Genomic DNA, 16778 nt, shown 5'->3' with positions numbered 1-16778 from the left:
TCGTCTCTCAATTAGAGCGTAATGTTTCCGCCATCTGAGTTTTCTTGCAAAGAAATGGATATCTATAACCCAATTAAATGGATTAAAGCTGGACGTAGGAACAAAGGAGAGGCCCTTGCTCAGGATGCACATTTCTGAATCCTGTAGCTGTTGGTTAGAGAGGTTAACTATTTGGTTCTGTTGCCTTGAGGTCTGCTAGTTTGTGGTGGTGATTTCTGAAACCCTCGGTTGCGTAAAGGATAGGGTGTCTCTAAAAAATCTTGCCCACCGTAGCCCTGTCCTCCTCGTTGGTTACTCCTTTCCCCTCTACCTCTGTAGCCTCGTGTCCTCTGTCGACCCCTACCCCTGCCTCTATTGTAGTGACCTGCTTCCTTCTCGTTTTCTGAAACGTCAGTGTCACTAGGTGTAACGTCTATGTCCGGTCATTTGGTTTGTGGTATGTCCCGATCTAAGGTGGAGTAGACTCGTTTGTCCCTAAAGTCTTGCAGATCCCTATTAAACTGGCAATGTTTACGTTCTTTTAAATGAAACTGGAACTTTTCCAGAGTATTCTTAAGTTGCAGTTCCTTGTTGTTAAAGTCTGTCTCAGTTTTAAATTTATGTGTAAGTTCAATCTAAACCCTGAGTTTGTTCTCCAGGGTCACCAGATTGACCTTCTCCTCATCCAGCAGTAGTTGCATAAATAGCAACGAGCTCTTAGTGGCCTCCTCCTCCCACTTGCTCATCAATGAAGTGGAGTCAGGGTAATCCTCAAGCCTCTAGGTACGATTTTATTTTTCAAATAATTTTCTATCGATTGTATCTCCCACCAAGAAGTAATTTGCTCCTTGTAAATTTTAGTGAGGTATTTGAATGCCGCTTTAAACAAGGGTGCGTATTTACTCTGTACTAGGGTTTTCTCTGAGAAAACCTCACTAGCTTCAGAGAGTAATTGCTCTTGATCTACGCCAGTAGAAAGGAAACCAGCCATACTCCAAATATAATAAAGTATATAAACACAACCAAGTCAAGTTGGTCAGACTACATATCAATGGGGTACACAATGGTGACCTATCTGGCCTGAAATTCATGGGGATTGAGGTTGTCCCAAGATGGGGGGGGGGGGGGGGGCACTGGGATAAGAGGGTCTTACAGAGAGAGACGTGGTGGATCTTTCAGTTGAAAACGGTGGCTCCCATGGGATTAAATGAACAGTTGTCATTTAGCTGCTACATTGATCCATGAATGCCCTAAACTACCACCAGCCCTCAGATCCGGTCCCTCCCTCCTCTTTTGAACCCATTGTTTGTATTTACAACAGAGTGTTAAGTGTTGTTTTGGTCCTAAGGGAGGAGAGCTGCTGGATCCGGGATAATGTGTAATTAATTGTAACTATGTCAGAAATCATAGGGACTAGCCTTAAAAACTCCTATGTGTAGTCCTGGGGTTTGTGGATCGTACAAACCCTTGGGATAATGATTTTATTGAAGCATTGTATGTGGAGGACCAGGCTTGCCCGCTGGTCCAACTAATACATTGTGACGAACCCGCTTGCTGATGATGTTGTTAAAGGGCTTCTGTCAGCCCACTAAGGCTACTTTCACACTAGCGTTCGGGCGGATCCGTTCTGAACGGATCCGCTCATAATAATGCAGACGGAGGCTCCGTTCAGAACGGATCCGTCTGCATTAAAATGGCAAAAAAAAAGCTAAGTGTGAAAATAGCCTCGGACGGATCCGTCCAGACTTTCAATGTAAAGTCAATGGGGGACGGATCCGCTTGAAGATTGAGCCACATTGTGGCATCTTCAAACGGATCCGTTCCCATTGACTTACATTGTAAGTCTGGACGGATCCGCACGGATCCGCACGCCTCCGCACGGCCAGGCGGACACCCGAACGCTGCAAGCAGCGTTCAGCTGTCCGCCTGTCCATGCGGAGGCGAGCGGAGCGGAGGCTGAACGCCGCCAGACTGATGCAGTCTGAGCGGATCCGCTCCATTCAGACTGCATCAGGGCTGGACGGCTGCGTTCGGGTCCGCTCGTGAGCCCCTTCAAACGGAGCTCACGAGCGGACCGACGAACGCTAGTGTGAAAGTAGCCTAAACCGTTTTTTTTTTTGTTTTGTTTACTAATAATCCTTATACTGCGAGCTCTGCATACATAAGTTAAATAATCATTTTGGTTCCCTAGAATTTGATAAAAAGCTATTTTTAAAATATGCAAATTACCTTGCTACCGGCTACTTGCTGGTAGCAGCCGCATCCTCCGATCCTAATGACGCCCCGTCCGCATTGTGATTGACAGGGCCAGGGAACGGAATCGTTCTCTGCTGGCCCTTCCTGTTTGCATTCAAAATCCGGCGCCTGCGCCGCACCTATCTTCAATCTGCGCAGGCGCACTGAGAGGCGGCCGCTCGCTCGGCCGCTCTATCCTCAATGCGCCTGCGCCGATGACGTCACATCTACACCCGGCGCAGGCGCATTGAGGATGGAGCGGCCGCCTCTCAGTTCGCCTGCGCAGATTGAAGATAGGTACGGCTGCGGCGCAGGCGCCGGATTTTGAATGCAAACAGGCAGGGCCAGCAGAGAACGATTCCGTTCCCTGGCCCTGTCAATCACAATGCGGAGGGGGCGTCATTAGGATCGGAGGATGCGGCTGCTACCAGCAAGTAGCCGGTAGCAAGGTAATTTGCATATTTTAAAAATAGCTTTTTATCAAATTCTACTGAACCAAAATGATTATTTAACTTATGTATGCAGAGCTCGCAGTATAAGGATTATTAGTAAACAAAAAAAAAGCAAACTGTTTAGTGGGCTGACAGAAGCCCTTTAACCTAGAGCGGCTCCGGGCAGCGCACAGGTTTTTGCAGGTTGAATACTGACCGGTCACATGGTGTGGTCTCCGCCCCCTGGAGACGTCTGCTTGTTAGAACGGTTGCCCTGCAGAGTCGTTATGCTTTCACGCTGTGCGCTTCCTGTAGCTGCTTGGTCATGTGACCGAGAGCGGGTCACGTGTCTTTGACATGTGACAAGGCCGGATGACGCAAAGTGACGCGAATAGGCGGGGAATGGCCGGAGTAGTGCAGCTTTTTAAATGAGCCGCAAACACATCTCCATTACTGCTGCCACCCGCAGGACGCCGAGGAGAGACACCCGCACCAGCTATCTGTGTACAATTGGTATCAAATATTGAACAGATAAGTAAATGCTGCTTTGCGTTTTGTGCACACGCCATTGTACAGCTGAGGATATTCAATGGTTACATTTGACCAGAATAGCTGATTCAATGTATGGGAGTCAACATCCTAATGAGTATTGAATGGAATTAGATCTGGGCTGGTCATATCATATGAGCTTGGACTAGTATCACACTGGTGTTTATTGGATACACCTGCTTTGACTGGTGACCCGGATATTTGTGGTCACAAATTTTTTGGGCTGATGGAATAATAGCAGCCTGAAATTTAACTGACTGATGATTGGTGTATACATATAGATTGTACTGTGACTTGACATTTATTGGTCACAAACTTAGATTCTGAGACACTTGATCAGATTGGTTGTAAGGGGCTTTGTAGCCATTTATAGCCTGGATTGACCATACTGTATCAATCTGGAGTACAAATGACCTGTGCCTATTGTATATACTCTGTGAATAGTGACCTGATATATAGTGGTCACAAATATATGTATTAGTCCCCTGAGGAATTGGTAACCACCGAGGAAACGCGTCGGGACATGTTGCGAATGTTTGTACTAAGGGATTTTTATGTCTCTAGAGTGTTGTATGCATTTGTGTTGTAGGCCACAAATAGCCAAATTGTGACACAGCATAACCAACCTCAATTTTTGGTCAGTCAGGGATTTTGATGTCCCTAGAGTGTTGTATGCATTTAGTGTTGTAGACCATAAATAGCCATATTGCGACACAGCATAACCAGCCTCAAAAAAAAAAAAAAATATTTGGGTCAGTCTTCCAGCTCTTCTTAGCGGATAGATGTAATTGAGATCCATAGGACCTTATTCTGTCGGACAAAGCTGGGCAGTCCATGTTTAGGTAGGGTGACGACAGGGCTAGGACAGTAGAGACGGGGGAAGGAGGTAGAGTTAGGGACGCCTAGGGTTTGCGGCCCAGCAGTGTGTCCCTCTATCTAAACATCACTTCCTTTTTCTCTATTAGTATTGCTATCCCTGTATTTTTGGTCCCCTCCATTTTTTTATAGCATTGCTATTTCAGATACTTTTGCAGCCAACTGGTTGCATTAAATGCAATTTTTTAAATCTTGAAAGGGCCTATTATTTTATCTGACATTAATAAATGTTAAGTTTTATTAAGCTACCCATTAGTTGTGATTTTCTGTTAGATTTAAAGGGTTTAGCCCACTATTACAAATAAGTAGTCTGACCAACTTGACTTGGTTGTGTTTATATACTATCCTGTGGATTGGTAATAAAAACTTTTTTGTGGGATCACATCCTTAATAGTGTTTTTTCTACATTATTTGAACTACCAATGTCAAAACAGGGACAGAAAACACAACGGGTGTACCAGGTGTGGGTGCACAGGGGTCTAAATGGTAAGTGACTGTATGAAAGCATAATTATTGTTGAATTACTAAGGAGACATAAGGTGTCCGCTATGAAAAGCTATTCAAGAGCAGGGGCCCTATACAGTTTTTGTAAAGGGGCCCTCTGCTGTGTGCCCTGTCTGAACTGTGTCAAAACATTAGCGAGATTGAGGAAGGCAACATTATTAAACATACAAAAAGTAAATAGTTTTTTTCAGCTTATTAGTCAAACTGAAATTGCTATGCCTTTGTATTACTTTATTATTCATCTTGATTATTCTCCAACTGAAGGGATGAGCGTAATACGATGCGTAAAGACCCTGTTTCCTGATGCCTTTCCTTTTGTTCATTTGCAGGACATAAATTCCTTTGTAGCTAGGTGAGCTAAATAGTGCATTAGTATGAGATCTGGCATTTCAGACTAAATTAAAAAAAACTGAACTCAGCTTTTAACAAGCTATTTCCAGAAGACAGAAATAATCATTTTTTTGTTTTCAGTTCCATCATTGACAAGTGTCACAAAAAGCTTAGTTCTGCTTGGCATCACTTTGTTAATGCCCTGTTCATTAATTTAACAAACTATCGAGAGAATATGTTAAGAATGGGCAAGCATTATCTGTAGAATTTCCTTTAATTAAATTTCGCAAAGGCATGATGACAGCATCTCACAAAGGGAATTCTTTAAAGAACAGGGAGGTCTAACGACAAATCATGTTTGCACACACACTAATTTATCTCAAACTTTCCTGCCATTTTCCTTATTAGCCGTTATAGAAAATGTATAAACTCAGAGGTAGATGTAAGAATAAAGAGAAAAAACTCAAAACCAGGCACCATCAGCAAGAGGAGACTCTCAAATTAATCAGCCTCTGAACTTCGCTTCAAATGGATGATGCTTCATTGTACCTGGTCTTTCCATTGCTGCAAGGCGACTCCGATTGAATTTTTATTATAGGAGCTTAATCCAAGTAATGGAAGATGCTCATGGTCTACTAGCTTCCCTTTAAAGGATTCACAGTAGAAGTCATTCAAGCACCACTGTGTAACATGCTGATTAAGGATGACATTCCATATGAGAAGCTGAGGAAGACTGGCACAGCACATAATTGCACTGATAGGAGTAGTATGATCACTTAGCACTGGAACTATACCCTGCCAGAGCAGTTTTAAGCAACTCACCGTCAATGCGGCTAACCAGCTCCTCCAGCATTTTCACTTTCTTCTGAATTCCTGGCTGTGCAAATGTGTAGTTATCCTACAGGGGAAAAATAGCAGAGAATAAGCCACTGCTAAAAAGAAAAGCAACCCTGAAAAAAACAAACAAAGAAGAAAAAACTATAAACTCACTAGTTGCTACATACTTTTGACCCATTTAGATTGCAAGCTCCTTTTTCATTATTTATATGCAAGTAGCCATTAGTTATTGAAGCATATTTGCTTTGGTTATTGTAAATGTTCACTGCTTCTCATGACTGCAAAGTGCCAAGATTATGCTCCAGCTATGTTCACATACACATAAGAGGTTCGGAGATTCTATCACTGATTCTGTCAAAATGACAGACACCTCAGTGGCACTTGACAAACCCCATTCTAAGTCATGGGGGAGTCTGACATGGTTTGTGACTTGTACCGAATCCGCCACGGGACAGCACTATGGCTTCTGTTAGAAATAGAAGCTACAACAGGGAGCCGCTTAGCAACTCTTCAAAAGGGTTTTATACTGATGACCTATTCTCAGGATGCAACACCAGACACCAATCAGCTGTTTGAAGAGGTTGTGGCGTTTCTCTGAGTGCCGCGGCCTCCTTACAGCCATGTGACCGATTAACGTGAGGTTACTGGCTTAGGAAGAGGCCGCCACACTCATCGGAGCACCGCAGACTCTTCAAACAGCCGATCAGTGGGGGTGCGGGAGTCAGATTCTCACCGATCAGATACTGATGGCCAATCCTGAGGATAGGTCATCAGTATAAAACACTTGGAAAACTCCTTTAAATTCTACTTACATACAAATGCTTATTTGTCTAGTTTATCTTTTCCTAAGTCCCATCAGGTTGGCTGCAAAACGGCAGCAGAAAAAATGGAAAATCGGATAAATACCAAGAGAGTGATGATGTAGCACTAGGTCCCAGCTGCCATCTACTCTCTGGCAGTCAGACTGGGCCAGTCTCATTCTATTAGAAGTGAGTGACAATAATGGGTCACCATAAAAGATCCAACTGTCGCTAGCTAGCAGCCTGATACCATTTAAACCGATGCTCATCCAACAGTGCTGCTCAAAGAATAGGAAAAAGGTAGATTGTAGAAAAATCTAAACGCGTTAACCCTTTGCTGCCTTTTAGACATCAGTCTGTTTGAAGGGCAATTAAAGCACCATTGCATATTTCAAACTGCTAAAATTTTAAACCTCATAATAAAACCAAATGTGTGAATAAAGAAAATTGAAAATATTATGCACATTTCTAATGGGCCCTATGTTACACTAAAGCCAGTATCTGTCTTTGCTCTAAAACGGCTGGGGTACATTTAATCATTTCGCTTTTTGCTGCAAGTAGAAGCAATCACACAAATGAACAGATAGTATTGAACTTTACAAGCTTTTCACAGGTGCTTTGGATGCCTTAGGCAGAGAACTAGGAAACAGATCAATGTTAAGCTCCAATAATTATAACGGCTCAAAAGAAAACGTGAACTGGGCACTGGGTTTATTACACCATTACAAAGGGGACTGGTATATTATATGGCCGAGAATTAAATGAGAGTAGTAAACATTGACTGGTGCACTTCATTGGAAGAAGGTAAATGTGAAGCTTTTCAGTGACATTTTAGAAAATTTGTCACACATATTTGGTAGAGATCTTATGAATCAAATCTACATTTTAGTAGATGCACAGAGGGTCATTTATCATGGGAAGTTCACCCCCCCCCCCAACTAAGGTGGCGAAGAAAGAGGGAGTGGTGTGGGCGGGCCGGATGGCCCATCTGATTCATCATTTTCTACGTCTGTTTTTGGCGCAGAAAATAACTTAAATCTACGCCACTAAGGGAGCTGGCATAGATTGAAACAAGCCTCAACATAGCTTAGGCGCATCAAGGGTTTAAATCGCTGGTCTTAGTAAATGTCCCCCATAGCATCCACACTATACCTGATGCCAGAGCCATAGAACTTTTTCTGTTATATGGCCTCTTTATGGTGTCATATTAAAGATATACTCTCCCTTAGAGGCAGAGCTGTTAGTGGAGTTTATCTCTATAATATGGCATTCTCTGGAACATGTATCATTGTTATTTAACATATGTATGGTTCAGAGAGAAGACAACCATGCCCCCATATGAAACTGGAGTAATGATATGTATCCATAGACTTTCATGGAACCTAATAGGAGGACAGCACAGCAACAAATATATCACAGTTTTGGTCAAACCAGTTTTTTATCCATTGCAAAAACTGATGACATTCAAAACAAAAGTCCAATAGTAATTTACAGGAACAACGAAACATACAAAAAGCTGCACTGTGCCCATGATAACAACGGTAAAAATTAATAATAATAACCACCTCACCTTCAGCTTCTCCCAATCCACAGCTGCCACCCTGGAATGCAGCCAGTAAAGCTATTTGCCTATCTTACAGCCTTACACCACATATAGGATTAGTAAAGGTCCCTTTACACGGGACAATATTGCAGGAAATAGTCGGGAAGGAAGTGTTCCTTCCCGACAACCTGCTGCTCACTGGTGGAGGAGACTAGTGCTATTACATGCAGTGATCTCCTCCAGAGATGGGGCAGCGTGATCGCTAATGCCATCACTCTTCCCCATAACAACTCGTCGTTTTCCGGCAGCAGACCGTGTTTACACAGCACAGTCTGCTGTCTGGAAACAAGGATTTTTGTGTTTATACAAACGATCCAATTACCGAATGAACGAGCGTTTCACTTGTTCTTCAGGTAACCAGCTGTACCTTTACACCTCCAGATGATCGCTAACAGGTATTACTATGAACGCTCGTTAGCAATGATCTATCAATTCTCAGACCTTATATCTGCCCCTATCGCAAAAAAAATAACAAACAATTTAGAAGAGGACAATTGGAAGAATATACAATATAAAAATAAACTTCTGTTGTAGGAGTATTGTTGTGGTTGCAGCAGGTACATGCTGTATACTGCTGCAGCCAAACATTGGCCTGAGCAGTCATGTGCCACAGAATACCTAGGCCAGTAATTGGCTGCAGTGGTGACATGTATAACAATACATCACTGGCTGGAGCCTGGAAGAAGCAGCAGCAACAGAGGATCAGAGAGTCCAGGAACATGAGGAATTTCCTAATTTCCCTGGTTCTTTTCTGGCCCTTTGTTTACTTGCAATAAAAACAATCTCTGCCCCTCCCCCTGCTCTGCTAAGGGAGTGGCTACAAGAGCTGCCTTGAGTGACATGTCTGCCTGCTGGGAGACTCAGCAGCATGTTGTATGTGTAGGACTACTAGTCCCAGCTGTATAATGACACTGCTAAGGGAGTGAATACAAGTGCTGCCCTGAGTGACATGTCTGCCTGCTGGGAGACTCAGCAGCATGTTGTATAGAACTACAAGTTCCAGCTGTATAATGACGCTCCTAAGGGAGTGAATACAAGTGCTGCCCTGAGTGACATGTCTGCCTGCTGGGAGACTCAGCAGCATGTTGTATGTGTAGAACTACAAGTCCCAGCTATACAATGACACTGCTAATACACAAAGGATCTTCCCTCCTACCTGCAATGCTCTGCAAAACTTCTCTGTCAGCTCTTGTGCCCAGCATTTGTCTTCTCACTGCCTGCAGCTACACAGTAAACACTTCATCCCTGAGTCTGTGCAGCTGAAGGGGTTAAGAATCTTGGGAGAGAGCAATAAGCAGCAGCCGGCAGTGCAGGGGGGGGGGCGTGGCCAGCACAGTGACGTCTCGTGTACAGATCTCTCAGGCTTGAGCATGAACATTATCAGAGCAGGGAGAGAAGCTGACATCAACAGTCATGTGACCCTCAGTGAAATCTAAGAAACCAGCCACTGGAGATAAAGTAAGTTAATTGGAAAGCTGTTACATTTTCCTAGTTAGAAATATAGAAAGAATAAAAAAAATAACTCTGACAACCCCTTTAATATACTAGCTATATGACAAGCATGTGGCCTAAAATATATATGGTTAAATAAATTCAAGCTTCACTATGGAAATATTTAATGGAAGCAGGCGCTGAAACTACATGAGTACAATACCTTGGATAACACTGCAGATAAAGATGCAGTTAGGATTATTTGGAACATGTGTGAATTGTTCCCATGCAGATCATCACATTACGTCTTGGCTACTGATCCTTTATTTAATTCTTTGATACTGAAATTCAATAAATGCTTCTAAATGGATCTATTCAAAGAACTGCCAACATGGAATAGTGCATACAACTGAATGGTGAGGTTTAGAGAAATCAGCACCATGGCTAGCTCTACTGTAAGCAGTTGCAACACTGAACTACAGTATGATAGGAAAGACCATCAAACCCTTCTGGATCAGGGGGCTACTGGTCTTAAAACACTAACTGGTCAGAACTTTTCACAATAACAACAGCTATGGGGGAATTTATCATTGTAGGTGTATGAAGCCTTTAAAAAAAAGAATTGGAGTTGCTTTGCGCAGCTGCATCAAATTTATTAAGAGGACGCTCAGTTTAATTAAATCTGGCGCAAGTGTGATGTGGCTTTGCCATTGTTAGTAAAAGTACGTCAGGGGGGTTGACTGGTATGGAGATGTGACTTTTTAGCGGCACATCATAAATGAGACATGAAAGTTTTCTAATCTGTAATCCCAACCAAATTTTCACTCCAATTCTGAAAGTGGCGCAGCTCACCAAAAGTTGCAAATATTTTACAAATGTCGCAAAAGTTCATACATGCCTATCGGCTTACAACCTGGCCCAATATATTCAGAAATGTATGGCAGTAGAATGTGCCATACAAAGGTGGTTCATATGGCGATTAATAATAACAATTTGTACTATAGTCATCTATATTAAAGGGATTCTGTCAGCAGGTTGTTACATATTAAGCTGCCAAAAGGTTCACTGAGGTCTCCTTGAGTATGTAAGAAATATACCTCTATCTGACATATGAATCCTGTTTGACATAAAAAATAATGTTGTATTTATGCCAATTACCCCTGAAAAGAGCCCAAGGGGCTGTCCTAATGGTTAGAGGAGCCCAGTCGTGCCCGTTCAGACTGAGGCCTGCACATCCCCTCATCCTGAATTCTCCCTCCAGCTTATCTGACGTCAAGCAGACCCTGCACTGTAATGTCGCACAGGAGCTCAAGTAACATCTTGTTGTGCCTGCACTCCCTCTGCTGGCTTCAGCATCAGTTAACCTACTGCGCATACACCAGCTGCATATGCAATTCTGCTGAACCGCTAGTGACTACACTAATGCTTACTTGGTATCATGCGCAGGGTGTCCTCCAATGATCTCTCCTCTTTCATGCCACTACCGGGTTTTCACGCCAAGTTGCTCGTCACTTCTGGTTCAGGAGAACTGTGCAAACAGCTGGCACATACGCAGTAGATTAAATGACGCTGAAGCAGATAGTGTGATCGCAGAACACAGTGCAGGGTTTGTCACTTGAGAGCCCACATGGTCCACGATCCCTCTGCCTGTTTCCGCGTCAACCAGAAGAGGTACTGGACCTGGGAATGGTACGCAAGAGGATAGAGCATTGGAAGCCAGCCTGTGCATTATACCAAGTATTAGTACACTCACTTGCATTTCAGGAGAATTACATATACAGCTGGCGCATGTGCAGTAGGTTAAATTAAGCTTAAGGTGGTAGAGGAAGTGTAGGAACAACCATAAGTCACTTGAGCGCCAGTGCGACTTTACAGTGCAGGGTCTGCTTAATGTCAGAGGAGCTGGGAAGGGAATTCAGGATGAGGGGAGGTGCAGGGCTCAGTAACAATGGGCACAGCTGGGCTCCACTAACCATTAGGACAGCCCCTTTAGCTCTTTTCAAAGGTAATTAGCATAAATATAATTTAATTTTTTTTTTTTTAAGCAAACAACAGTATTCATATGTCAGACAAGGGTACGGCATATTTCTAACATATTCAAGGAGACCTCAGTGGTCCTGTTGGCAGCTTAATATGGAAAATCATACTGACAGAATCCCTTTAAGCTTAAGCATTTAGCACCGATTTTCCTTCTTCATACAAACTGGGCAATTATCATGGTAATTGTTTGGAAGTTGGCGTATTAATAATTGCCTTAAAGGGTATATTACAGCTTTTTATAAGTTGGGGGGAAATTATAAAAAGCTGAAAAACCCTTTTATCAATAGCCGAAGAGAGTAAAAAATAAATAAATAAAATAAATAAATCATTGTGGTTTTTTACTGTCTAGATCTATAATTATATACATGTGATACGTGAAGAATATTCATTATATCAATTTTTTTTTTTACTTGTAAAATTATAACTAGACAGCAGTCAATTTAAATGCCACCATTTTTGCAACAAAAATAGTAAAATAGTATATAAGGTCGAAAAAAGACATTTGTCCATCCAGTTCGGCCTGGTATGCCGCAAGTTGATCCAGACGAAGGCAAAAAATTAAAACTGAGGTTGAAGCCAATTTTCGCCACTTAAGGCGAAAAATAATTCCTTCCCGACTCCATTCAGGCAATCTGATAACTCCCTGGACCAACGACCCATCTCTAGTAGCTATAGCCTGTAATATTATTACACTCCAGAAATACATCCAGGCCCCTCTTGAACTCTGCATCACCACCTCCTCAGGCAGAGAGTTCCATAGTCTCTCTGCTCTTACCGTAAAGAATCCAATTCTATGTTTGTGTACAAACCTTCTTTCTTCCAGACGCAGAGGATGTCCCCTTGTCACAGTCCTGGGGATAATAGTTGATTGATGATGGGAGAGATCTCTGTACTGACCCCAGATATATTTATACATAGTAATTAAATATCCCCTCAGTCGTTTTTTTTCTAAAGTGAATAACCATAATTGTGATAATTTTTTAGGGTACTGTAGTTCCCTCATTCCAGTTATTACTTTAGTTGCTCTCATATGAACCATCTCCAGCTCTGCTTTGTCTGCCTTGTTCACAGGAGACTAGGACTGTACACAGTACTCCAAATGTGGTCTGACCAGTGGTAGGACTATGTTCTCATCACGGGCATCTATTCCCCTTTTGATGCAATCCATTATATTATTGGCATTGGCAGCAGCTGTCTGACACTGGTTTTTACAGCTTAGTTTGCTGTTCACTAAAATTCCTTTTCCATGTCAGTGTTACCCAGTGTTTTACCATTTAGTATGTACTGGTGACTTGCATTATTCCTCCCCATGTGCATAACCTTACATTTGTCAGTGTTAAACCTCATCTGCCATTTCTCTGCCCAAGCATCCAATCTATCCAGATCCATCTGTAGTAGCATACTGTCCTCTTACGTATCAATTACTTTACACAGTTTAGTGTCATCTACAAAAAATTATATTTTACTGTGCCAGCCTTCTACAAGACCATTAATACATATATTGAAGAGGAGAGGGTCCAGAACTGACCTCTGAGGTACTCCATTTGTGTATGCCATCTGGTCCTGGCGATTTGTCTATTTTAATCTTTTTAAGATGCCGCTGTACTTCTTCCTTGGTCAGACAGGGCACTTTTAATAGTGAATTTACTTTTACATTCTGTATTTCATCTGACAGTTTATTTTCTACAGTGAATAAAGTGGAGAAAAAATAATTAATAGTTTTGCTTTTTCCTCATTGCTCTCTGCAACTCCCCCCCTCACTCTGTAACAGGCCAACACCTTCAGATTTATACTTTTTACCATTTATATTAATGAAGAACATTTTAGGGTTAGTTTTGCTATCTTTGGCAATTAATCTCTTGGTCTCTAGTTTGGCCGCTTTTATTTGTTTTTTACATATTCTATTTTTTTTCCTTATAGTTTTTCAGTGCTTCCTCACTACCCTCCTGATTTAAATGCTTTCTTTTTGTCATGTATTGCTTTCTTTATAGTTCTATTTATCCACATTGGTTTCTTCTTGTTCCTTAACCTTTTATTCCCATAAAGGTATGTACCTCTCACAATTAGATTTTAGGATGCTTTTGAAACTATCCCATTTTGTGGCAGTATGTTTATCAGATAGTTAGGCCTATGGCCTCTCTTAGGCTACTTTCACACTAGCGTTCGGGCGGATCCGTTCAGAACGGATCCGCCCATAATAATGCAGACGGAGGCTCCGTTCAGTACGGATCCGTCTGCATTATTTTAGCAAAAAAAAGCTAAGTGTGGAAATAGCCTGGGACGGATCCGTCCAGACTTTCAATGTAAAGTCAATGGGGGACGGATCCGCTTGAAGATTGAGCCACATTGTGGCATCTTCAAACGGATCCGTCCCCATTGACTTACATTGTAAGTCTGGACGGATCCGCACGCCTCCGCACGGCCAGGCGGACACCCGAACGCTGCAAGCAGCGTTCAGCTGTCCGCCTGTCCGTGCGGAGGCGAGCGGAGCGGAGGCTGAACGCCACCAGACTGATGCAGTCTGAGCGGATCCGCCTCCATTCAGACTGCATCAGGGGTGGACGGCTGCGTTCGGGTCCGCTCGTGAGCTCCTTCAAACGGAGCTCACGAACGGAATACCGAACGCTAGTGTGAAAGCAGCCTAAGTTTGCTAAATTTTGCTTTTTTGAAGATTGGTATTTTTGCTCCTCCCTGAATAAAAAACACTTTTTTGAATGATAAATGGAAGGTTATTACTTTTGCTCCTCCCTGAATAAAAAACACTTTTTTGAATGATAAATGGAAGGTTATTACTTTATGGTCACTATTTCCCAGGATTCCAACCTGCACATCTGTTGTTTTGTCAGGTCAATTGGTTAATTCTACAGTCGTGGCCAAAAGTTTTGAGAATTATATAAATATTGGAAATTGGCAAAGTTGCTGCTTAAGTTTTTATAATAGCAATTTGCATATACTCCAGAATGTTATGAAGAGTGATCAGATGAATTGCACAGTCCTTCTTTGCCATGAAAATTAACTTAATCCCAAAAATACCTTTCCACTGCATTTCATTGCTGTCATTAAAGGACCTGCTGAGATTATTTCAGTAATCGTCTTGTTAACTACGGTGAGAATGTTGACGAGCACAAGGCTGGAGATCATTATATCAGGCTGATTGGGTTAAAATGGCAAACTTGACCTGTTAAAAGGAGGGTGATGCTTTAAATCATTGTTCTTCCATTGTTAACCTTGGTGACCTGCAAGGAAACGCGTGCAGCCATCATTGCGTTGCATAAAAATGGCTTCACAGGCAAGGATATTGTGGCTACAAAGATTGCACCTCAATCAACAATTTATAGGATCATCAAGAACTTCAAGGAAAGAGGTTCAATTCTTGTTAAGAACGCTCAGGGCGCCCAAGAAAGTCCAGCAAGCGTCAGGATCGTCTCCTAAAGAGGATTCAGCTGCGGGATCGGAGTGCCACCAGTGCATAGCTTGCTCAGGAATGGCAGCAGGCAGGTGTGAGCGCATCTGCACGCACAGTGAGGTGAAGACTTTTGGAAGATGGCCTGGTGTCAAGAAGGGCAGCAAAGAAGCCACTTCTCTCCAAAAATAACATCAGGGACAGATTGATCTTCTGCAGAAAATATGGTGAATGGACTGCTGAGGACTGGGGAAAAGTCATATTCTCTGACGAAGCCTCTTTCCGATTGTTTGGGGCATCAGGAAAAAGGCTTGTCCGAAGAAGAAAAGGTGAGCGCTACCATCAGTCCTGTGTCATGCCAACAGTAAAGCATCCTGAGACCATTCATGTGTGGGGTTGCTTCTCATCCTAGGGAGTGGGCTCACTCATAATTTTGCCCAAAAACACAGCCATGAATAAAGAATGGTACCAAAACACCCTCCAACAGCAACTTCTTCCAACAATCCAACAACAGTTTGGTGAAGAACAATGCATTTTCCAGCATGATGGAGCACCGTGTCTTAAGGCAAAAGTGATAACTAAGTGGCTCGGGGAGCAAAAAGTTGACATTTTGGGTCCATAGCCTGGAAACTTCCCAGATCTTAATCCCATTGAGAACTTGTGGTCAATCCTCAAGAGGCGGGTGGACAAACAAAAACCCACTAATTCTGACAAACTCCAAGAAGTGTTTATGAAAGAATGGATTGCTATCAGTCAGGAATTGGCCCTGTTGATTGGAAAGTTGATTGAGAGCATGCCCAGTCGAATTGCAGAGGTCCTGAAAAAGAAGGGCCAACACTGCAAATACTGACTCTTTGCATAAATGTCATGTAATTGTCGATAAAAGCCTTTGAAACGTATGAAGTGCATGTAATTATATTTCACTACATCACAGAAACAACTGAAACAAAGATCTAAAAGCAGTTTAGCAGCAAACTTTGTGAAAACTAATATTTGTGTCATTCTCAAAACTTTTGGCCACGACTGTAGTATAGCCGTCCCTCTAGTCGGATCCTGAACCAGTTGGGAAAAGTAACTGTCTTTGGTTATTGCCAAGAATCTGTTTCCTTTATGAGATGTACAAGTTTTAGTTTCCCAGTCTATATCTGGGTAGCTGAAGTACCCCATAATAACAACCTCATTATGATTTGCTGCCTCGTCTATATCGTTTATTAGTAGAAGATTTTCTGTGGATTCTGGTATATTAGGTGCTTTATAAAATTATTATTTATTATTTTTTGTGCCTCCATGTATTTCTACCCACAGTGAATACATATGTTCGTCCCTCAATTATATTTTCCAGGACTGTGTGCATTAGACAGGACTTTACATAAAGGCAGACCCCTCCCCCTCTCCGGATTTGGTGATCCTTTCTAAACAGACTGTAACTCTGTACATTAACGGCCCAGTCATATCTATTATCCAGCCATGTCTCAGGTATTCCCACTATGACATAGTCCTCCTTACACATCACTAAAACCAGTTCCAATTTTTATTAGTCAGGTGTCTGGTATTAGTATACATACATTTAAGAGGTTTATGTACATTTTGTACCCTACACCTTTGCTTCTGAAATGTTCTAGTCCATCCTTCCACTCTGCCCCAGTTCCATTACCTTGCCGCAGGTCTCTATCTGCACCATCTTCACCTCCTATAGCGTAATTATCCTCTCCACCAGTCCCTAGTTTAAAAACTCCTCCAACCTTCTAGCCATCCACTCC

General features: G+C 42.4%; 1 protein-coding gene across 1 annotated transcript in view; it reads right to left on the bottom strand.

Annotated features, from left to right (window-relative positions):
* The window catches only part of TBC1D22A (TBC1 domain family member 22A), a 620637-nt gene that overhangs the window by 284118 nt on the left and 319741 nt on the right, over positions 1-16778 (bottom strand). Inside the window, exon 10 of the mRNA XM_044280236.1 lies at positions 5727-5802. Within this exon, the coding sequence (XP_044136171.1) occupies positions 5727-5802 (76 nt within the window). The remainder of the gene's footprint in view (positions 1-5726; positions 5803-16778) is intronic.

This window comes from Bufo gargarizans, chromosome 2 (assembly GCF_014858855.1).
Source record: "Bufo gargarizans isolate SCDJY-AF-19 chromosome 2, ASM1485885v1, whole genome shotgun sequence".
Lineage (NCBI taxonomy): Eukaryota > Metazoa > Chordata > Amphibia > Anura > Bufonidae > Bufo > Bufo gargarizans.
The sequence above is the reverse complement of the archived record's forward strand: the minus strand, read 5'-3'. Positions and strand labels throughout refer to the sequence as shown.